The 22,022-nt window shown below is 40.4% G+C and overlaps 4 protein-coding genes across 5 annotated transcripts; all 4 read right to left on the reverse strand.

The window, feature by feature from the left end:
- Positions 1–520: 520 nt before the first annotated feature.
- hmx3b (H6 family homeobox 3b) lies at positions 521–2,381 on the reverse strand. Its single transcript, XM_053873183.1, has 2 exons — positions 2,000–2,381; positions 521–1,498 (listed from the first exon to the last, which is right to left on the reverse strand). Exons 1-2 carry the CDS (start codon positions 2,277–2,279, stop codon positions 909–911), a joined length of 870 nt encoding a protein of 289 aa, XP_053729158.1. The 5' UTR covers positions 2,280–2,381; the 3' UTR covers positions 521–908.
- Positions 2,382–4,432: 2,051 nt separating this feature from the next.
- Positions 4,433–9,719, reverse strand: acadsb (acyl-CoA dehydrogenase short/branched chain). The gene is made up of 11 exons (XM_053873171.1): positions 9,354–9,719; positions 9,008–9,170; positions 8,835–8,935; positions 8,166–8,372; positions 7,929–8,099; positions 7,685–7,810; positions 6,508–6,600; positions 6,328–6,417; positions 6,113–6,250; positions 5,887–5,986; positions 4,433–5,531 (listed from the first exon to the last, which is right to left on the reverse strand). The coding sequence occupies exons 1-11, from the start codon at positions 9,384–9,386 to the stop codon at positions 5,455–5,457; spliced, it is 1,299 nt and encodes a 432-aa protein (XP_053729146.1). The 5' UTR covers positions 9,387–9,719; the 3' UTR covers positions 4,433–5,454.
- A 267-nt stretch (positions 9,720–9,986) lies between these two features.
- Positions 9,987–11,800, reverse strand: LOC128748545 (L-seryl-tRNA(Sec) kinase). Of its 2 annotated transcripts, none has more exons than XM_053847441.1 (6): positions 11,500–11,800; positions 11,156–11,384; positions 10,740–10,941; positions 10,582–10,657; positions 10,400–10,493; positions 9,987–10,313 (listed from the first exon to the last, which is right to left on the reverse strand). In XM_053847441.1, the coding sequence occupies exons 1-6, from the start codon at positions 11,716–11,718 to the stop codon at positions 10,096–10,098; spliced, it is 1,038 nt and encodes a 345-aa protein (XP_053703416.1). In that variant the 5' UTR covers positions 11,719–11,800; the 3' UTR covers positions 9,987–10,095. The 2 variants fall into 2 exon arrangements, with proteins under 2 accessions (XP_053703416.1, XP_053703408.1); XM_053847433.1 differs by having other exon boundaries at positions 11,156–11,387.
- A 578-nt stretch (positions 11,801–12,378) lies between these two features.
- zgc:174164 (uncharacterized protein LOC570656 homolog) lies at positions 12,379–20,353 on the reverse strand. The gene is made up of 22 exons (XM_053883349.1): positions 20,213–20,353; positions 19,978–20,060; positions 19,830–19,906; positions 19,689–19,764; positions 19,547–19,623; positions 18,487–18,673; positions 18,335–18,397; positions 18,180–18,251; positions 17,323–17,492; positions 17,156–17,243; positions 16,464–16,594; positions 15,866–16,040; positions 15,151–15,240; positions 14,881–15,076; positions 14,694–14,805; positions 14,239–14,419; positions 14,089–14,175; positions 13,911–14,016; positions 13,535–13,676; positions 13,377–13,455; positions 13,256–13,293; positions 12,379–12,754 (listed from the first exon to the last, which is right to left on the reverse strand). Exons 1-22 carry the CDS (start codon positions 20,277–20,279, stop codon positions 12,634–12,636), a joined length of 2,418 nt encoding a protein of 805 aa, XP_053739324.1. The 5' UTR covers positions 20,280–20,353; the 3' UTR covers positions 12,379–12,633.
- Positions 20,354–22,022: the final 1,669 nt, after the last annotated feature.

The following is a 22,022-nucleotide window of genomic DNA, read 5'->3' on the forward strand; positions in this document are numbered from 1 at the left end:
ATTTAAAAATAACAGTGGTCTGAATGATGTTTGTTCACAGTCGTGTGGAGGGACACTGGTTTATATTTTTGAAAATACATATTTACATTATTGTGGCGGCATTATTGTTGTAATTGTTTTATGACTTGTGTCCCGTAACAGACAATTTATTCTAATGGGAGTGTCATTATAACTGTATACTATATTGTAATTGGGTTTAAGTTTGGGTAAGCGTCCTGGTTTAAGGTCAGCCCTTTGTTTTAGACAGTAAGGTTTAGGGTGAGAGGCTGGAAGAGCATTATGGCAATAAGATACCCGACAAAAAGGTCCTATCAAGGATAGAAATGCGAACATGTGTGTGTGTGTGTGTGTGTGTGTGTGTGTGTGTGTGTTTCTTGCAATCTCACAAGAATGCTCTCATGGAAAAAAAACTACTTCAATCTAACATACATTCACTGTTTTTGAAAACATAATTTAATGAAATAAGAACAATACACACACAATGACAGTACCTGAAAAGAAATAAAAAAGCGGAGGCATTTTTGGCTCTTTCATGGCTTTGAAAACAACGCACTTTCTCGCAGAATCCCATGATTGTCCCATTCGAAAATAAAATGGGATTTTGGTTTATGGCAAGGGTTGATACAATGAAGTCAGCAATATTGCACGATATATTAGGAATATTTAAAATGTCCGCAATCGAAGCCACAGACACAAGATACATAGTTACACACTGGTCCTGTCAAAACTGTTTTCTTTTTAAATATATTCACTATATCGCATGACACAAATAACAGCAGGTGTTTGTTTGAAATAATAATGAAAATAAAACGTGGACGCTTTTTACAAAATATACAAACTGTGTTTTGTAGTCATTCATATTTCACTCTTGTTAAAAAAAACAGCTCTCACGCGCACGTAGGTTGATGTTAAACTGGCCTCAGCAGCGGCACTGAGTGGGAATAGTACATGTGGTGGGGAAACGCGAGGACGGAGTGGCTCCCGGGCGAGTTCCTACCAGGACCCGCGCTCGTGTCTGGCGCCCCGCTCTCGTGGTACAGTATGGGGACCCGCACTATCCTCTGGGCCGTCGCGTTGCTCAGATTGGCCGCTTCCAGCTCGGCCGCCAGCTGCCGTTTCCACTTGTTTCTCCGATTCTGAAACCATATCTTGACCTGGGTCTCCGTCAGGTGGAGGGACGCCGCCAGACCCGCCCTTTCCGAGCTACTCAAGTACCGTTTGATGTCAAAGGTGGACTCCAGCTGGAAGACCTGACTCCGGGAAAACACGGTGCGGGTCTTTTTCTTCCGGCACGGCTTCTTGTCCGAGTCCAGTTCGTCTTCTTTTCTTCTCCAATCGTCCTCCTGCGTGTCCTCTTTCTTTGGTTCCTCGCTGTCACTTTCGTCCAAGGTGATATCTTCATCCGCGCTCTCATCTTTAACGTCATCGCTTCTTGGTTGATCCGGTGAGCGCCTCTCCAGCACCGCAGCCTGCTGCTCTTTCGGGGCCTTCTCAGAGCCTGCGGGGAAAAAAACTCATTTTCATTCACCCAAAAACATGAACAAATCCTCAAACCATCAAAGGACACGTCTCTTTATTGTTGAAATTTGTATCGCAAATATAGATCTCTAATTGTTTTCATTTGTACCTGAACGCATCACAAACCCTTAGTTATACACTTGACTGATTTGGTTAGTTTAATAATAAATCGCATTAATTGAAAATTACAACAACAAATCAGCAATATATATATATATATATATATATATATATATATATATATATATATATATATATATATATATATATATATATATATATATATATATATATATATATATATATATATATATATATATATATATATATATATAATTTTATTAAACAAATCAAAATATTAAGATAAATATATATTTTAGTTTTTTTTCCATATCTTCCTTGTTTTCTAGTGATGGTAAAGCCATGAAAAGTCACTGTTTCATCAGGGATCACTGTCACTTAAAGCGAGGCCAATATTTACCTGCGCTCCTCAGGTGAGCCCCGAGAGTGTAGGGGTACCACCAGGCGGATGCTCTCTCCAGATACTGCGCGGATAGTCCGATTCTCTGAGCAGGCAGCTCGAAACGAGGGAAGGCGATGTCGCCCAGCCGGGAAAAGAAGTTGCCCTCAAACACTCCTTCGGACGAGGCGACCAAGCTTTTCGGCTTGTCGGGCTTATCCTCGATGTTCAGCAGGTTCTTGATGGAGAACGGCGAGTCTTTGGCGGGCTGTCGCGTCTCTTGCACATCAACGTCTGCCATCCCCAGGTATTATCACCATTCAAGAGTACAAGCGCTTCAAATACCTCACGGGTGCGGGGGGAAAAAAAAGCCAAGAGTCTAGTATCCAGATGCTGCGTTCAAGATCCGCGCAGGGAGCAGTACAGCCGGCGCTCTGCTGGGATGGAGTGATCGGTGAGAGATGCCATCCGAGTTAAAACACGCTCGGCCGCTGTGATTGGACAGGTGCAACAGCAAATGAGAAGTGAGATGAGACGAGGGGAAAATACCGCACATAAAAAGGCCGCACAAGCGGTTTGGCTTCGGGCTCCACGCGAGCCATTTACCATCAATTAGATTAAGGAGCTAATCTGTTGATGGTGATTATTTTTGGGGGGCAATCAACTGCCAGTAAATTGTTTAAACGGCCCTGGATTAACACGCTTCCGCGCGCAAACAGGCTCCAGTAGCGATAGAACTCCAGTCTAAGAGATGCACCTGACAAGGCAGAGACCTCACTGAAACCTGGCAGTGAGATGAAATGTGCGCGCTTAAGTGAAACAGACAAATGTGGCCTTTGAAGTCCAAAATACACATGTGCATAAATGGAATAAATACGAGAGATACTTGGGGGCGCTATATTTGCTTAGTGTGAGCAAACACATTACAATGATCAAATATAAGGGAAATTAATATTTGCACCCAGTTATTATGTATTAGGTATAAATCTTCATATTGTAATTTCCATTTTAAACTGTATAAAACACATTACTGCAATGGATTCAAGGAGTATTGTTAGGAGCAACTATAAAATAATCCTGTGCTTTACATGAAACAGACCTTATTTGACTGTGGGACAAAGATATTGTAGATGTTCAGTTCACAACCGTGACTATGATTTATAATGCAGTGTCAGATTCCAAATAAAAATCAAGCTCTTTTGCAAAACGGAAGATTTATTTTATTAAACAAACAACAGCTCAGTAATATCATGCGCACTGCAGTTCAGTGGATTTCTCAGTCCCATGTTAATTGATATTTGAACTCCGTCTTCCACCTGCAGAAAGCAGCGCCATCAGCACCAGATCCACAGCTCCGTGTAATTTTATTAGACAGGAAGTGCCACAGACGAGACCCAATTGAAAGCTCACCATTTTGCTTTGTACAAAGGGCTGCGTCTAGGCAGGTGGTCTGACATCAGTCCCGCGGCTGCCATGTATTAGTGGAGGGAAAGTGGTGCTCGTGTGAGCAGCGGGGTCTGGCTCGGATCAGATTGATGATAATAGGATGACGATAATAGGCATAGATGTCATGGTTAAGATCCCTGACAGGTGGTTTGACTGATGCGTGCATATTCCTGTCGCACTAATGTTTTCAATTGTCAGAACGTGGACATTCTGCTTCTAGACATTGCACTGAGCAATAGAAAAAGCAGACTTAATCACCGAACCATGCTTGTGTGGGACTTGTGTACTAATCCAACAAATTGAATTTGCTCAACCTGCAAACATGCAGCCTGCTCTGGAGGACTCTCCGGCTCTTTAGGACAAGGCAGTGTTTAGTGAAAAGCTACTTGAATCTGGCCATAATGAGAGGTCTCATAGCTGTGTTAAAGATGGGGGCGGAGGAAGAGGCTCGGTGCACAATACAAAGTGAAAAGATAGCAGGCTTTTCATCAGATTATCCTCATTAGAAGACACATCAGAGGGGATCTGTGAAGGAGGATGACAGCCAATGATGGAGAGAAATACAGCCCAGCTTCCTGTTTTATTTTATCAGCTTCATCTAGACGGTGGCTCGATGATTATTAGACCCACAACACGATCTTTGTGTGTAATTATATTAAAGGAGAATTAAAAAAAAAAAAGCACAGTGAAAAAGGAAACGGGTAGCTAACACGGAAAAAAAGTCGTTTAAATTCAATTCATATACTGGCATCACTTGCGTTGCATTGCATATAACAGCATATAACAGTTGAGCTATGCATTGGTAACTGTTTCTACTAAATTAATATTAGTATTATTTTTGTTATTCTACGAAAAAAATGATTAAATAAATGTAAAGCAAAGAAAATACATGGTTGGCAAAGGAAAAAACACAATTATTAAAAATAATACAATAATTCGAAAAAAGCTGCTTTTGTCAAAGTATGTGTACAATGAAAACATAATGAATGAAAACGTAATCTTGAAAAGTTGCTTACAAACAGATGTTTATTTCTACATTCGCAAACACATTTTTTAACAATTGCTTCAACAAACTCTAAACATTTAACCCAACATCATTTTACAGTATTTAACCCACTATTATCAATTCAATCCTGCATTCTTTCTGTTTATTAAAGAGGAGGCAAAAAAACTGAACAAAACGGATTTCATTGTATTCGGTTCAGCAATTCATTGCTCGAGTCAATCACGGGTGTGAAGGCGAACTCATGAGTGTGCTGCCATCTAGTGGCAGACTCTTGGAGTGCAAAACAAAATATCTGGATTTTTTTTCTTTAACGAAACAAAGAGACGATGAAATGAGTACATTTTACAGTCAGCATTATCAGTCTCCAAATACACTCCCCTGTATTTCTGTCGTCATGTCAACACATCCTTGCGCCAGGCTTTCAACGATGATTACTTGCAGCCAACAAGGCACAAACAGGTAACATTAAGTGAGCGTGTCTCATGATGAGTCAGTCAGATATGGACCACATTTGTGGAGGTGTGTACACCGAACTCGAAAAAAAACGTTTTGATACGTATTCTTCAACAAACAATGCAAATCATAGCGGGTAAAGATAGTGTTTGTCGAAAAGAAAAGCAAAGTAAAAATAATGACAAGTCAAATGGTTAACATTTATTGTATCCTGCTGTTGTGTTGTTGATTTAAGAAATGGAACTTACAGTACTTGGACGTCCAGCCCAGACATAACAGACACCACTTGTGTAAAGACATACTGCACAGAAACTCAAGGCACCAGCACTTTCAAATTAGCTCTCCATTTTGAAGTTGACTCAAACAGTAAGAATAAATAATTTATCGGGGCAACTGAGATTTTGCTATTTAAAAGTGCACATTGGCCTCTAGTAATTGACTTTTATCTAGTTCTCTAAAAATCCCACAAAACTACAATGAGGAGTTATTCACTGCAGCAAAACCAACCCCACCTTTATAGCACAAGGAAAATATGACAGGTAACAGACAAACCAGTTCCAACCCAGTGGTCTCAGTGGTCGTACTCCTTATCGATGAACTTTGCTATGGTGGACAGCTGCACATTAGTGGTCCCCTCATAGATGGTACCTGCGAAGGAGGACAAAAAAAGCAAATGTAATAATCTTCTAATGGCTTTCATTTTCGCATTAGAAGAAGATGTTTCTTGCTTTTGTTGTTGTGTGACATCTTGAGAGAACAATGTCCTGATCAAAAAAGCTCCAATGTAAATCAAACCCACATGGCAGGTGGAAATAAGACGTGATGAAATGGAAAGTGACTTTTGGATGTGTGTTGATGTCACCCGCATGAGACTACCAAACTCCTGCAGAGTCATATTACAGCCACTGCCCCACTCTCCACCTCCTCTCTGGTCCAATCGCACACCCCTGACTTTGCCCCAGGAACACACCATTCTAAACCACTGCTCTTCACTGCAACTCACCAATTTTACAGTCTCTGTAGTATTTCTCAATGGGGTAATCTTTAGTAAAGCCAACTCCTCCCATCCACTCGACACATTTAGATGTTGTTAATGTTGCAACCTGAGGACAAGAGCAAAGAAAAGTAAGTTCATGAAACGTTAACGTCAAATATTCCCATTTATTTGGGCCAAATGTCATTTTAAATGAATCTTCAGTCCCTCTTCTCAGATGGAGCAGTAAACCCACCTCTGCAGTGAAGTACTTGGCCATACAAGCCTCTTTGATGAAAGGTCTGCCAGCTTCCTTCAAACGAGCAGCATTGTACGTCAAGAGACGAGCTGCTTCGATTTGTGTTGCTACGTGAGCGATCTGGTGCTGCATTCCCTGAAAACCCAAAGAAAACTAGTGATTCAAACCCACAGAAACAAACAAACCAGAGCCTTTATAGTTGTTGTTGTCACCTGGAAGTCAAAAATACGTTTGCCAAACTGCACTCTCTGTCTTGTGTATGGGATGGTGTGGTCAAAGCAGCCCTGAGCCAGGCCCAACATCTGGAAAACAGTCAAATCCCACATGTTATCTGCTAACCCACACGCCTGGATAGTGAACACCTAATAAGTCACCTCTGAAACTACAGTTACCTGTGCAGCAATTCCAATCCTCCCCTCGTTCAGCATCCCAATGGCATACTTGTATCCATGACCAATCTGGCCCAAAATATTTTTCTCCGGTACCTAAAGATGCCAGAATGGAGTTTAGAATACACTCATCAGCTGAGACTGCAAACTCAATCGTAACATATTTGATAAACAAAGAGAATAGCTTTTTGAACTAGCGAATGGAGCGTAACTTGGCAGATGTGGAGTTTTAACATGTGCTGGACCTGTTTGAAAGGAAAGCAAGATATTACAGGTGTGGGCCAATATATTGATTATTAGAGTAATCACAATACGGTGCGCAATGATTGAAAATCGATTAATAGAAAAATGACTTTTATCCTTTCTAAATGATGGGTAAAAGTCGTGTCACGCAAGCTACAATGCCTACTGTAAGGGACCAGTTGAAGATGGCGCACGCTGAGTGCAAGATTCACCCATCTAGCCTGAAAGCGAGCATGTGGAAATATTATTATAGATTTGAATATTGAAGATTGATGGATTTGATATTGAATTTTGAGTGAAAGTGAACACATCAGTGATGAAAAATAGCTGCACACTTGCCTCTCACATGCCCTGGCACGATTTAATTGACTGTATTTTCTTCTTTAATCCATCCACCATTTATTTAAATAAACTTAAATAAGTTAATTGTGGTATGGTAGTAGTAATAGTTATATTATTCTCTTAAATGCACTATAAAACACCAATTAACAGTGAAAGAAACATTACTTTGCTTGGTATTTACTCCAGTGAGACTGATAAATACCTCGTTTTAAAATAAGAACTAGCCACAAAGTGAAGCGGCGGGAAGAAATCCTGAATGGGAAAAGATGCCTTAAACATTACTATAATCATGATATTCGTAGAACAAGCAAACCCTAGCAGTTGGAATTGTGAGGTGCCGAAGATGGCAGTGGCTAATACAAGATTCAAACAGAGTCAATCCTGACTGTTGCCTGATAAAGATGTGAAGGGGAATTGCTTCGGTCTCATCAGTATTTATTTAGTGAATATGCATCATATATAATCATATTGTGAATGTTATAGCAAAATGACTCCAGTAGTTAAGACTTCCGTACTCTGTCATGTTACTTTGTCACATCTATTTGCTAAGGACTTCAGTCTCACCAGAGGATACATACTTCAGTGGAAATTTTACCTTAACATTATCAAAGTTGAGTGGGCAGGTGGAGGATGCACGGAGGCCAAGCTTGTTTTCTTTTTTGCATATCTCAAGACCCTCCGTATCCCGGTCCACGATGAAGCAGGTGATGCCTTTGTATCCCTGCAAAAATGTGAGAGAATTACAACCAAACACTAATAAATGTATTACAATCACTGTTATGACAGAGCAGTTTTGTACTCCGATTGTTAAAAGTGTAAAATTGATGGACTTAACTCACAGCAGACAGGTCAACGTTGGCCATGACCAGGAACACTCCTGCATGCTCTGCATTACTGATCCACAACTTTGACCCGTTGATAATGAAGTAGTCTTTGTGTTTATCAGCACGGGTCTTCAGAGAGAAAGCATCACTTCCAGACTCGGCTTCAGAGAGGCAAAAGCTGCCCACCTGTGGAGGAATTGGGGAATTAACAAAGAGACTCGCCGACTACTCCTCATCACCGGTCTGTCTCACCATATCAGTCGACAACCTGCTGAGGTACTGCTCCTTCTGCGCGGCGGTACCTAGCTTGGCGAACAACGTGTTGATCAGCGTGTTCTGGATGTCACAGAGCACAGCCACCGAGGGATCCACCTTTGCCAGCTCCTCAATGACCAGGATGGAGCTGAAGAAGCTGGAGCCAGTTCCTCCATATTCTGGGTCAATCTCAATCCCCATGAGCTGCAAGGAAACAATTGACAATCACAAATAAGTATTTTGAACACAACCGCAAGCAACGTCAGAGGAGAAAGGAACCGCTATAGCTAACCTGAATGTAGGAGTCGTATCCATCATTAACAAACTATTGAAGGGATCAGGGTTTAAACTCAACTTTGGGACAGTTAAACACGGTGATCTAGTTTTCTTTGAATGTTGACTCATTCATATGCTGAACTCATGGCACTGTTGGTTTGTTCCTCAGGTGACTCACAGTCTTTGCATCTAAACGTGAACTTCTCACAAGGACTTTGGCTGCGTTTATCAAATATTTATTTATATATGTTCTCACACAGTATTTTCAAACACCACTTTAGGGGATGATATAGGCGATTGTTACATGTCTTTATGTTACTGAGAAGCTGGCTGGCTTGTCCTCTCATGAAAGCTGTTTGATTTCCTTAGGCAAATAGGAAATTAACTTACACCCTGTTCAAATAAAGACTTGATCACGTCGTTCTCCATGTGAGACTGTTCATCCATCTTTGCCACCCAGGGTGCAATCCTCTCTTGTGCGTACTTCTGAACTGTTGACAGGCAACGTCCGTTTTAGAAAGACAAAACGATCACAGACATTGACGTCACATTAGTTTGCTCACCTGCGTCCTTCATCATCCTCTCCTCGTCTGAGTAGGTTTGCAGAGGTGGAAAGGAGATTGAGCCAAGTATGGGTTCTGAGTGCATTTCTGCGACAGGACTGGTGGACTTGCTCCTCCACACCATCTGGTTCCGACCCCATGACCGACAGAATTGCCCGCAAGACTGAACGAAGCAACGACATACAATAAAAGTACACTGAGCAGCTAGCCCTATTATGTAATCGTCGGCAACCTTTTTTAGTAACATGAACCTGCTCCGTCTTCAAACAACAGATTTCCGTTAATATAGGCCGTCATACCGACTTTAAAAACATATACACATACAATACAGGGGATATTGTCTTACTTTTGATAGCGTCCTGACCAGAGATGCAGCCATCGTGTGTTATGAAATATTGGAATGGCCTCGTCCGAAGGAGGGGGCTCGCTTTAGAGCGTCATTATCAATTAAATGAACAAAGCCAATAAACTATGAAACGAATCTTCAGCAAAAGTCTCCACAATGTTATAATATATGATTACCCGGTATAAAGGAAACAACAGCGCTGTTGTTGTATATATGCAAGAAACAAAAACACACCTTTAGGGGATTAGTGGTTGAATCCGGATACTCTTATTCTACGTTTCGTTTATCCAACCATTATTTCCGTACTGCCACCTAGTGTACATTTATATACTTTTTTTTTTTCAATTCATTATTCACGTTAAATATGTACATTTATAATAATGTGTATGTGGACTATTCCCCCTTGGAATAAATCTAAACGTATTAGATATGAAACACATTCATACGTGAGCCACTTTGCAAACCCTGGACAGATCAGAAGTCCACCACAGGACACAGAACAGTTCACACTAGGCAATACATCAGGATCACCAATTCATCAATTTTGTTTTTGGACTGTAAGAGGAAACCACAGTACCAGGAGGAAACTCATGCAACCCTTGGGAGAACATACAAACCGCACTGAGAAAGGCAGGTGTTTCATTGCTTTATGAACCTGCGTTACAAAGTTTACATTTCTTTATTTACAACAAAAAATATTGCATGGCACAAGCATATTTGAAGAAAACAATGACCCATATGCTTAGGAATCACTATTTATAACGGTAGACATAATTTCCTTGGTCTCATGGCCAAACAAGCCGACAGCTCTTTTCACCACAAGGTCCACATTGATGTCCTCCTCTGGGGTGAAAGGTGATTGCTGAAGGGACTGAGTCCGTAGGTTATGAAGAAATCTGTTTTTGGATTCATTCAGCTGAGCTGCTAAGGTCTTCATGGTGTCAGAAGGCACCCGGTTATCTGAATATAATGACAGAATATCAAGTCACACAAGCTTCACACCACAGAATGGGCAAGTGTGTCATTAAAATCACTCACAAACTAACCTCTTGCAGTCTTCATCGCCTCCGAAATTAAACGTCGACAAGCTTGGTCGGTCTGGTGAAGGATGCTCGCAGCACACTTCTGGCGGTCTGCTTCCTAAACCAATAAGGAACAATGATGTTGGTGATCCATATGGTTGCAGTGCAAGGGTGATTTTAATTTCACATCAAGTCAGGTTGAATACCTTCTGTTCAGTGTTGTCCTCAATTGGGCTCAGGGGATTGTTAAACGCAGATCGGATACATTCCATAACTCTCTGACTGACGACAAATCATGGAGATTAAACAGTGCCATACTCTGTATATCTCATCACAGGCTCTAGACTATATGATGTTTTCTTACATGTCATTCACTGTCAGAGTGTTTGTAGTGTCGAGTGTGATGCTGTTGTTTTCCCAGGAATTTTTTTGAGAATTGGGTGCCACCAATCTCTTATTCATCTCTGATATAACGTCAGCAGGAACAGGGTGAGGTCGGGTTTGGTTTCTGCTGAGGCACAACTCCAAGCTGCACTGGAGATAGACCTGGCAGAAGCTCAGCGAATCTGAAAAGAAAGTATTATGACAAAACTAAATACATGTAGAAATGACATTTTCTGCTGCAGGTGGGGATACATAACAGTAACAACAGTAAAAGTTGTATAGTTCATTTACAGCAATTTACATTAATTTTTATTTATTTTACAGTAAACTCAGCAACAACAGTGGGTTCATTCAATGACTCTTTTTTTAAAATAAATATAATAATAATAGTCTCACTCTCTCTTGCCAGCTGGAAAACCTCATATCTCATGCTGGGGTAGTAGAAGTTGTCGTCAAGAAGCAAGAGGATGGGTGCCTCGTCCAAATGATATACACGCTCTGACGGCGTCCGCGGATTTGAACCCATGAATTGACAACCACCTGGAAACTCGGGAAACACTCGAGGATTCTTCAAAAATTGTTCTATGCAGTGCAGTACAGCCTGTCTCTGGGACTTCCATTGAGTCTGCTGGAAACAGTTTCAAACAAGTGATGCGTCATTTAGCAACTCCTTATCAAAGGAGAATAAGAGTTACGGTCTTTCAACGCAACCGTAATATCGTAACAAAATGCAGACCTACCGGTTCTTGGAGATCAACAGGGTTCACAGGAAGTTCGGTGAGGAAAGCCGGGTCTGGGATCAGGTCGTCGTAGGTGACCACAGTGGCCCTCCAGCCGAACTTCGCGGCTCCGCGACTCACCGCGCGCGACAAGGTGGATTTACCTGCAGCGGGAAGTCCGCACAACACGCAGATACAAACCGGTGCTGGATCGTCTCTCCTGCTCTCTACCTCTGCCATTTATCACCTTTAAATATATATGGATATATGGAGCTGCGACAGTATTTACAACTGCTGACACTCGACTTCCGCAGAAACATCGTCAGAGCTCTTCCGGTTAAGTCTTTCGGAATAAAAGCCCGGCTTATGACTAACGTACAGTGCATATTCAGTGAACCAGTGCTTAGTCCTGTTCAGGGTCGCAGGGAGTGCTGGAGACTATCAGAGCAGTCATTGGACGAGAGACCCAAGACAGGTCACCAGTCCATCGCAGGGCACACACACTATTCACCCAGGAACTAGTGGGTATGTCTTTGGGCTGTGGGAGTCTCCAAATATCAAAACCACTGCTATTATCGAATAGATCGGATAATACTATTCGAAGAAATTGATCATCATAAGCTATAAACGTTGCACCAATTTCTATAAAGGTATAATGAATTATACTTAATATTTTTAGGGCTCCATTTCATAAACATAATTGTCTCTTACTTTGTCACTTGTAAAAATTTTAATATACTAATAACTGTTTAATTGGATTAACAAGGTGTTACCTTTGTTCTTTTCAATGTCAAATAACTGCACAGAATATTAGATGACGGCAAAGAACCCCAGAGGTAACAGCTGAATAACAAACATTCCAGGAAGCAGTCACAAATTCGCAAATTGAAGGTTCTCATTAAATATTGTTTTAATAGTAGTACTGTTCACAAATTCATTTCAAATGTTTTCATCTTTATATTAGATATAAATTGTTCAGGTCAATATCTGAGTGTGCGTACAAAGGAATGCGACAATATCACAGCAGAGCTCACTCTCAAATTTGACCAAATATGTGAGCAACATTGTGTTAATGAAAGAATGGTCTCTTCATAAAAGAACTGATCACAAATTAATACATTTAATTTATACACGGAGCGAAAAAAAAACATAAAATCAGTTCAACTGCTTGGGCGGGATCGGTCGAGGCACCCCAGGACCTTGCCGGGGCATTGGTTGCCGCACGGGGACACCCGTTGGTTCTGTCCCCCTGTAATCCAGTTCTCCATACCTGAAACTGAAATATACACATGTAGATTTATCAGCAAACACATGCATGTTACATTATTATAGGAATAAGTGGAACAAAAAAAAATTAAATGAGAGCCCAAATCAAAGTACATTCACTTTTGCCAAAATAAATAAAATAACTTTACTTATCATGAGTCCTAACTCGTGGTGTTTTAAAAAAATCATCACCATCATTTTTTCCCTTTTTTTAGCTCAGTCAAAGAAAAGGTATCCATTATATATTTTCTTTGCGATGTAAAATGATTAAGAAGTCACTGAAATCGTTTTTTTTAACTAGAGCAAACAAGTAAATGACTGATAAAAGGATCTTTTCAACCCCCAAAACTGTACTAAACTAGATGCATGGAGACGCCTAAACAATTTCTGAAGGACACCCAACAGAACTTTGACTACACCATCAGCCCTACAGCAGAGGAAGGAAAAACAATTCCAACATGTTTGCCACTCAATTACGAGTGACATTAAACTGAAGGAAGCAGTGTCATACTCAGAAATCGGGGCATCAGTAGCTGGTGGATAGTCGGTCTGAAATGATGAGGAGGAAAATCAACTGTCAATATACAACTTCTTAGCTTCAATATTTGGTTAAAAGAGGGTCAAGTGCTCACTCTGCCAGGAACATGTTGCGGAGCAGAGGACCTTTTCTCAACATTGCTGACATCCGGCTGTCTTTTTGTATTTCCGGATCTGTGTAAACAGCAATGCATGGGTCTTCAGTGGCCCAAATTGAAGAGTGTTCATGGATATGTTTTCAGGCATTTCTTACATTACACGTTGGGCAAAGTCTCTTTTTAGACACGGGTCCAGAGAGTCTCTCTTGAAGATGAACAGAAGCACCAGAATGAGAAGCACCAAGATGGGAACCACTAGGAAGAAGAAGATGAGCAGGCCATTCCTCAGAGAATGATCTGTGGGAGATGAAATGAATAAGTCAACCAGAAAAAAGATGTTTGTTTCAAAATGTGGCACATCCTCTTTAAATGAATCCACTTCTATGAAGTAGACTAAAGTAAATACACCGGTTTACAAGTGAGGAAGGAGTTCTTTCTTCCTGTGGACAGAGATATTGGAAGAAGTTTCCTGAGAGACTCCATCCAATGTGCTCTGACGCGAGAAGATTGGTGAGGATGAAAAGAACTAACCTATCTGAGCAGGTCCGCTCTCTATGCTGCCGCCACGCCCCGGTTGTTTGCAGTATGGTGGTGCCCAACCATCCTTACAGTGGCAGTGTCCTTGGTCATTGCAAACCTACAACATAACAACGTTCATAAAGCTCTTTTCAAGAGAAAATATTATTGCTGAAAGTGAGTGACACCTCACCCCTCTGCCATTGCAGGTGGTCTTGGCGTCACATTTAAAATTAGGCAGCAGAGCTGAGGCATTCACACAAGTGAAGTCTATGCAGGTCTATAATGAAAAGACAGGAATTAAAATCTCCTCAATCTTCAATTAAATCGCCAGATTTCTGACCTTTCCTTTGGCACATGGGCTACCAGGATTGACGTAGGCGGGGTCAAGCACGTCGGGACCCAGGTTAAAGTCTGCGTTAACGCAAGTCGACCCATCCACAATCTGGATACTGACGTGAGCATCTGGAGGCGGATTGTTGACATCCACATTTGTGCACTGCACTTTTCCACACATGGCATTGCTGCAATTACAGAGAGCTGGTGAAGTCACACTGCAGTATATATATATATATATATATATATATATATATATATATAGTCTAACATAGTTATTTCAATGGAAGAAATTGCTTCTACTAAGCTTCTCACCCTGTATCTTAGGGAGACACCAACTTTTGATACAATGTTTTCATTATTAATGCGATTCTCTCATCCTGTATTGACTCAGAGTTGCTCTAATGGCCTAGCAGGCAGAGTAGTATTAGTAATGAAATCAACTTGGACACTGTCACTTACGCCACAGAGCATTTGATGAATCGCCCGCTGCTGTCAATTCCACAATTTCCAAACAGGTTTCCCCTTGTATTAGCATGAGTAAAGCAGATATCTGCTGCTTTTTTTGCAGGATCTAAATTAAAAGAGGCCAAAAATAATCACTTACATGGCATTTGTGACATTAAAAAAAGCAGCTGTGCGAATGTACCTGGTACAAAGAGACGCCTGCACTGATAATCATAAGTTTGACATCGACCCTCGTAGCAGTACGCAGCATCGTTTTGGCAAGGAAGACCATCCATCAAGTAGTAGTCGTCCGGACAGAATGCGCTGGTGCCATTACAGTACTCAGGGAGGTCACATGTGTCTGCTGAACCCCTGCATTGTGTTCCAGCCACTCGGACCTAGAAACATCATCATGCAATATCTACACATTTTAAGATGGTGGTTGGAAATTAAAACAAAGATCCTTCCTTACCTGACAGTTGTTGCAGCAGCTGCCGTGAGCACAGGCAGATCCAGGAGTGAGTTTGCATGTAGCAGCATTACAGCATTTATTCTTGCACTCCTGAGGTGAGAGAGACAAAACGGAATATTTGCAGTTTTTCAATCGTAATTATTTAATGTGTAAATGTACATTACTCTGTCATTTTCTGTTTAGCTTGAATACAATCACTTTTCTAAAAGTATTGTACAGCTTACAATTTGTGGTTCACTTCATCAAAAAGAGTTTGAGTAAGTATTCATTCAGTAACTTGAGTGAAACATATTTTTCCTAATTGATTTTTGGTCATTTTAGATTGTCATAATCTTTACTGAACAGAGTTTCCCTCATTGTTTGTCAAATGCATATAATAAGGTGTAATGCATGCAATAAGACAAGTAGATCTTTCTCATTAGACAAATATATACATATTAAAAATGGATTTTCAGACTTTTGGTCAGTATTGTGGTTGTTACTTTATGACTAAATCCCCCACCATGTCTTAAATAACTGGAAACCTCCATATGAATCTTACAAATGCCGTCTTGATAATGTTTAAAACTACAATTATCTTCCCATTTGTAATATCATATTAACTCCATTTTCTGATACTACACACGTTTGAACACCACCTGCCCTAACTTGCATCAAATGTAATTATATAGATAATATTAAGGTAGGTTCAGGTGAAGCAGAAAGGATGCCGGACCTTTGGTGTGCCGCAATCGCACTGTTCTCCTTCTTCCAACATGCCGTTGCCACATTGCGCAACACCAACAACATCTGTGATTTCTGGCTGATTTTTCAAGCAGATTCCTCCTCCACGCTGGATGAGCCGCTCAAAGTCCTGACCACTGCAGGTGCTGAAAGTGGTGGTGGCAGAGCTGGGCGGCAGGAGACCCAGAGAAGAGTTCATGTCAAATCATTGGCATGAAAGAATTAGACAATCCATAGATGGTGAAACAAGTGAGCAATTACAACAACGGACGACACAAAAGACTGTCAGTTTATCAAACGACAGATTGACATTGTATATCAATTCCATTGACATACTGTGTGTTGATGCATGAAGAGAGAATCCAACAGAAGAGACGATGATGAGAGAGCCAAACAGGTGAAAAAAGATAAGACGACAATATGTAGCTTGAGACGGTTGATAGAACAAGAATCGAAATGTGAAGAGACAATAAGAGGCAACAAGTGCGTGACGAGATGTGAAATTGCATAATACTATCGCAAGAAGAACACTACATAGTAAGAGATAACCTTGAAGTGTATGCAGGGCGAGATGAGATTTGATGATTTACCTGGTACTTGAAGCCATGATGCAAGGTTTTCCCTCACAGTTGCAGCGAGTGTTGTCATGACTCATACCCAAATTATGGCCCAACTCATGAGCCACAATAGAGGATGCGAATACAAGGTTGTCGTTTCCAAACTGTGGAAATAAGACACATTCAAATGACATTGGAATTTCTCCAAATATCGTTTTGAAATACTGTCTTTATTGTACTTGTTGTAAAGAGATAACACAAATTGACGAATGATGTGAGAATGACGATGGAATCAAGTTTATAAATATGATATGCTTTCCTTAAACATGCTTTAAAGGGGAACACTGGTGAATGGATTCCTCATTATTATGGTCATTGTTATTGTTATTGTGCAAACACATGTTGGATCTTGGATGACAAACACGCTCCAAAATGCAACCTTGGTTACTAACTTCTTCAGTTTGCTCACTTTCATGAACGTAGCTTGACTATGATTCAATATATTCAATACGGTTAGCAACTGTATAGTAAGTAACACCCTTTTTTTCTCCGCCACAGTCGAAAAGGTATTTTCAAGTCTGACTGGTTTTACTCGTGTTTGACTGTCAAAGATATGGTCATGCATAATGCATCAGGTATCACATTCTCAAAGATCACACACACGTTGCCCAGGTGTCGCCTAGGACGGTAGGTGAGTAGGTAGGAAGGAATGAAGGTAGACATACCACATTAATACCTCCTGAGCTGGTTGCAGAGCACACAGTGCCCACAAAGGCCATGCCCAACACGCCTTGGAAAGAGTTGGGCCGGCCACTGAGGAAGAAGAAATTATTTTTGAGGCTGTGAAAGCTTTTATTGGCTCAATATAATGGAAATTATTTGTTTGACTCACATAATGAGTTGAGCAACATCATGGCGGATCTTTGGCAGCAGTGTCTGTTTCCGCCACTTGACAAAGGCACCCAGAATATTTCCTGGAGAACCCTCCAGGCTAAAGGGGTTACTCGTCTTAAATATCTCCAACCCCACCAGCATGATGCGGATATTCAATTTCTTGTAATACTGGAAGACAAAAATGCATTTTCCTTAAAAAAAAGGAAATGAGAATCTGATCTGAGTTAAAACACTATCTATGTGGCCCTTATATACATACTGTATGTCTTTCCAAGAACGAGACAAGGACAGAGCATGCGAAATGCTTAATGCTTAAAGACCGTGTATAGCAGAAAAATACACAACAGTAAACTGAACATTGTGTTCTGATTGTTAAAACGTCCCATCTGAAATAAGAAACCTATAACATAGACAGATTATTCCCTCTCAAACTAATTTTATTTAATATTTATAGCACGTTCATATGAAAAAAACAAACAAAAACATTATTTTACAGTGTTTTGTATCTGTGTAGATTAATTCTATTTATCAAATATATTTAATCCATATTTGATTTTTGTGAATGAATTGCTAGGCACAATGCCGATAAAGTGCTCCGAACTCAACACACGTTATCAGAAATGATGCAATGAAGATTGTATATGTCTGCTGTAAAGATTAGCAAAGCATTGTTTTGCTGTGCAGAAGGCCAAATACTAATCACTACCTCTGTACTGTGTGATTTGGCAAACATGTTTGTGCTGCCTCTGTTCCTTGTTCTTCCTGTCTGCAGCATCATAACGTCGTACGTCTGCCATACTTGTTATCAGTTTGACCCAGAAAGGGATAAGGACTTTTCATTATCGAACAGCTCACCCCGTCCAGCAGATTGGCCATTTCCACCATCTCCTCACGGACTGCCACTTCGTTTTCTTTTTTATATTTATACTGTTGACAATGAAAGCAGGAGCAGATAAATAAGTCACAACCGACTGTGATTAGTCATGGACAGACAGGAAAAAACAACCCACTCTGAGATTGTCCACCACTAACACCAACTCCACGAAACTGGTTTGAGGTAAATTCCGCCGCCTCTGTTCGAACAACAAACAGAGAAGAGACAACAGTTTAAGGCCATTCATGAAGAGTGTCAATACACATATGTGAAGACTAAATGTTCTACCCTCAGAAGCGAGGTCAGCGACTCGCCCTGGTTGAACGGTTCATGGCTTTCAGCTGAGTCATGGACGACACCACAGGTGGCTGCTTCAGACTGGACGTCCTCCAGTCGGTACAGAAAGTGTATGTTGGTGTCGGACTGGCGCATTGGCTCAATACCATAGCCTTCGTTTCGGAAGAAGATCACGCCCCTGGAAAGATATTTATGAAGGCAGTGACATCAGAAATGCTTTCAGTTCCTCATATGAGGGTGTGTCGTACAGTTACATGGAGTCCTCATTGTCTTCAGTTTGCATGTTTGCATGTGAAAATTGCGTTTATCATTGATTGATATGGACACCAGATAACTGTTATCTCATAGGAAGACAACAATTTTCCTCCACTTTCATTTTGAGTGTAATGTGGATCAGATGGTGGGCAGAGCAAACACTCAAATGAGGTTAAATGGTAAGCACTTTTATTACTATTATGGATTATAGTACATCCTGGACAAGCTTTTACTAGGTCAGACCAGGTGAGGCCCATTCGCAGCAGCTATTGGAAGTTCACCTAACATCAGGGTTAAAGGTGGACAGATTCAGTGAGGTATAACGCAGGAGCCAACTCCTCTCCCTTATATATAAATAGTAGCAGAACGACTATGCAAACACATTCAAAAATATTATCATACCTGGAGTATGCTGAGTTAGAATTTCAAACGACAATGTGTGTTTATCTGAAACTGCTTTTGACAAATATAGACTTGGAAAACTCTTCTATTCTATATAGCATTACCACTTCCTAGAGTCTGACCGGATCTGATAAAGATCTGATTTTTCTTTTTTTTTTTGTATTCGTGTTTTGGGAATTTACTGTGTCCCAAACTGTATATCTTGCAGGTCATAATAAATCCAACGACCACAGCTTGCTCTGCACACTTCAGTAATACAAAATGTAATACAAACAAAAAAAACAACTTTTTCAACTTAGGCATATTACGCATATTAGGTCCACTCCCAGCACACAACTGTAAAAAAAAAAAATTAAAGCAAAGGGTAAAACAATACTTCCAAGGTAAACCTCACCTTAATCCAGAGCATGTGCTTAAGGCGACCATTGAGTCCTCATATCCTTCCACCTCTCCATGATAATAGCAGTGCACCTATATTTAAGTGGATTAATAATCACAATTCTGTAAGCTCAATGAAGCCCTTCAACCGGACTCACCTGTTTGGGAGACACAGACTCATCTTTATCTTTAGCGCCGTAAGAGTGCTGAAGAAATTTTGGATGTAGAAAGTCTCTGTGGATATATTTTAAACGTTAGACACAAGAAATCCGGAAATTTACACTATACAATCCTTCAACCTGTTTATTGTTAGATGGAGTCTGTGTCTGCTGCCGTTGATGTTGATGTCATATGAAAGCGAATCTTCTTCAGGTATCTATAATTTGGAGGAAGGGAAGAGTTCATTTGCTGTCACACGATGAAAAGGCGAATTTATTGCGTACATACGCTTTGAATGCTTCGTATCGATCGGCGAACCACTTGAGGCTGGATGAGGGAGTATTTGGATAGTTGCAATGGAGGCACGTTATCTGGGGGGAAAACGTGGTTCAGAAAAGAATCTGAGTCTCAAATTCTTAAAAAAAGACTGGTAAAAAAGTGACTTCCTCCTCACACCCGCTCTGTATGTATTCACGAAAACACTCTCCATCCCCCTGCCTTCGAATCAAACAAAGAGACTCACCTTTGTCTCCAAGCCCAGAAACGAAACAAACCGAAGAAATGGCTAAAAATGAAAATATTCCGATCATGATTTTAGAGCGTGTCGTGTTCCATTAATCTTTCGAGTTGGTCGCCGAGTGACTCTAGTGGGTAAAAAGCTCGCTGCGCCTTCTTTGAGGGTGAGTCCAGTGGGAGGGGCTAAAGACAGGTAGAATGAAAGCTGGCCAAACCAAACAGCGCATACAAGAAGGGAAAATATTGACACACGTTTGTATACTTTTGATGCTCTAGCGAAACACTGGTTTGCTACTTTCTGAGGTGTCTTTTTGGTATGGAACAGCGTGACCAATGAGAATTTGCTAAATTGCACAGTGCTGGCTCGGAAGTATCTCAGAAGGTCTCTTGATATTTAAGATCAGTATAATGTGGTCATTACAATGATTGAAACTAAATCGAAATTGTAATTTAATTGATCAAATTGATACAGGCAGTCATATCTAAGATATACCTCACAGATGTCTGTTTATTATTTATGTCTGAAGTCATGAGCTATTTTTCTCACGCCATATTTTATAAACTGAAGAGAATTGATAAGATAGTAATTTATATTAGATCACTGCTTTTTGCATCATGCTGTTGAGAAATGTATACTTGTTGATTTCAAGAAAAGGAAATTTGTAGAGTAGGGTACCAGAAAAGGTTATGCACAACAGCTTTGAAACAAGTATTTTCTATGGAAAGTTGCTATTGAACAGGAATCCATAAGATTATTTGGCCATTTGGCCATCACTGATGATAGTGTTGCGTTCAGTGTTATGATCATGACCCAACTACATTGGCACTGCTCATTCACCATCTATCACCATTGATACAGCTATATTATTCATACCAAGAATGAAAATGTCAGATATACTTAAAACATGAAAGTCTTGCTAGAAGTAACAACCCAATATGAAGCATGAGATCAAACATGTTTTGAGGGAATTGAGTTTAATGCTAGTCAGGACAGGTGTGGTTTCCCAACCTCCTACCTGGATTCACCAACAGAGAAAAGATCATCAAAAGCCTGGACTAGACAAACAAATGAAACTCCTGCGGCGTTTGTCTGGGATTAAGACGTAGGGATATCAAGTTTCACTTGTCTGAGTAAGACGCAGTGGAGAATAAGGAAGTTAAAAAGAAGAACTGTCAAAGGAAAATGTCAGCAATAAAAATTAAAGATGAGCTTAAGAATGAGATAAAAATAGAAGTGGCTGTGCTGGCGAGAAAGTCAACAATTGCGCAGGTTTATAATTTCGCAAGTGTTAATGAGTAAAAAGTTCCCAAAAAGTTCTTCCTCTAGGTAACTAATTTTGTAAAATGCCATTTTACAGGGAGTCGTAATCAAATACAAGAGTTAAATATTGCATTGAATAATGCATGAAGTAGAAAAATGAGGGATGTGAGTGTACAATGACACAGAGACACCAAATGAATGTTTTTCTATATTATTCATCATGGCACCAGAAACTGATTTTCAGAATAGAAAAAAACAAATGTAACAGTTTCTATGTGTTTATTTCTTTCAATATAATTTTGGCGGCTAAATTGTGTCTTTGTGGGCAAGAGTTTAAGGGAAAGTTTATGGTGGGGGAGTGCAATGTGTTGGGTGCCTGTGTGTAATATATACTGTTGGTGTGTGAATAAGGGGTGGCGTGGTCCACTACAGGGACCTATTTTGGACACTCTGCCTCTTCTTTTGTTCAACACCGAGACACTCGGTTACACAAACAAACAAAATACAAGAACAACAAAACAAACAAAAAACAGGTTAAGGAGAAGAGAATCTTTAA

The sequence above is a fragment of the Synchiropus splendidus genome, chromosome 1 (genome assembly GCF_027744825.2).
Source record: "Synchiropus splendidus isolate RoL2022-P1 chromosome 1, RoL_Sspl_1.0, whole genome shotgun sequence".
NCBI lineage: Eukaryota > Metazoa > Chordata > Actinopteri > Syngnathiformes > Callionymidae > Synchiropus > Synchiropus splendidus.

What these genes read in the sequence shown, in the direction of transcription:
- hmx3b (XM_053873183.1), bottom strand. Translation starts at nt 2,279, where the DNA reads ATGGCAGACGTTGATGTGCAAGAGACGCGACAGCCCGCCAAAGACTCG. An exon ending in GGCTCACCTGAGGAGCGCAG is followed by an intron (nt 1,499 to 1,999) that starts GTAAATATTGGC and finishes TTTTCCCCGCAG; the next exon opens with GCTCTGAGAAGGCCCCGAAA.
- acadsb (XM_053873171.1), bottom strand. Translation starts at nt 9,386, where the DNA reads ATGGCTGCATCTCTGGTCAGGACGCTATCAAAA. An exon ending in TGGTCAGGACGCTATCAAAA is followed by an intron (nt 9,171 to 9,353) that starts GTAAGACAATAT and finishes TGCTTCGTTCAG; the next exon opens with TCTTGCGGGCAATTCTGTCG. An exon ending in AGTCTTTATTTGAACAGGGT is followed by an intron (nt 8,373 to 8,834) that starts GTAAGTTAATTT and finishes GTTTCCTTGCAG; the next exon opens with CTCATGGGGATTGAGATTGA.
- LOC128748545 (XM_053847433.1), bottom strand. Translation starts at nt 11,718, where the DNA reads ATGGCAGAGGTAGAGAGCAGGAGAGACGATCCAGCACCGGTTTGTATC. An exon ending in ACTCTGACAGTGAATGACAT is followed by an intron (nt 10,658 to 10,739) that starts GTAAGAAAACAT and finishes ATTTGTCGTCAG; the next exon opens with TCAGAGAGTTATGGAATGTA. An exon ending in AGGACAACACTGAACAGAAG is followed by an intron (nt 10,494 to 10,581) that starts GTATTCAACCTG and finishes TTATTGGTTTAG; the next exon opens with GAAGCAGACCGCCAGAAGTG.
- zgc:174164 (XM_053883349.1), bottom strand. Translation starts at nt 20,279, where the DNA reads ATGATCGGAATATTTTCATTTTTAGCCATTTCTTCGGTTTGTTTCGTT. An exon ending in CGCTGACCTCGCTTCTGAGG is followed by an intron (nt 18,398 to 18,486) that starts GTAGAACATTTA and finishes TTGTTCGAACAG; the next exon opens with AGGCGGCGGAATTTACCTCA. An exon ending in ATCATGGCTTCAAGTACCAG is followed by an intron (nt 16,041 to 16,463) that starts GTAAATCATCAA and finishes CCTGCCGCCCAG; the next exon opens with CTCTGCCACCACCACTTTCA.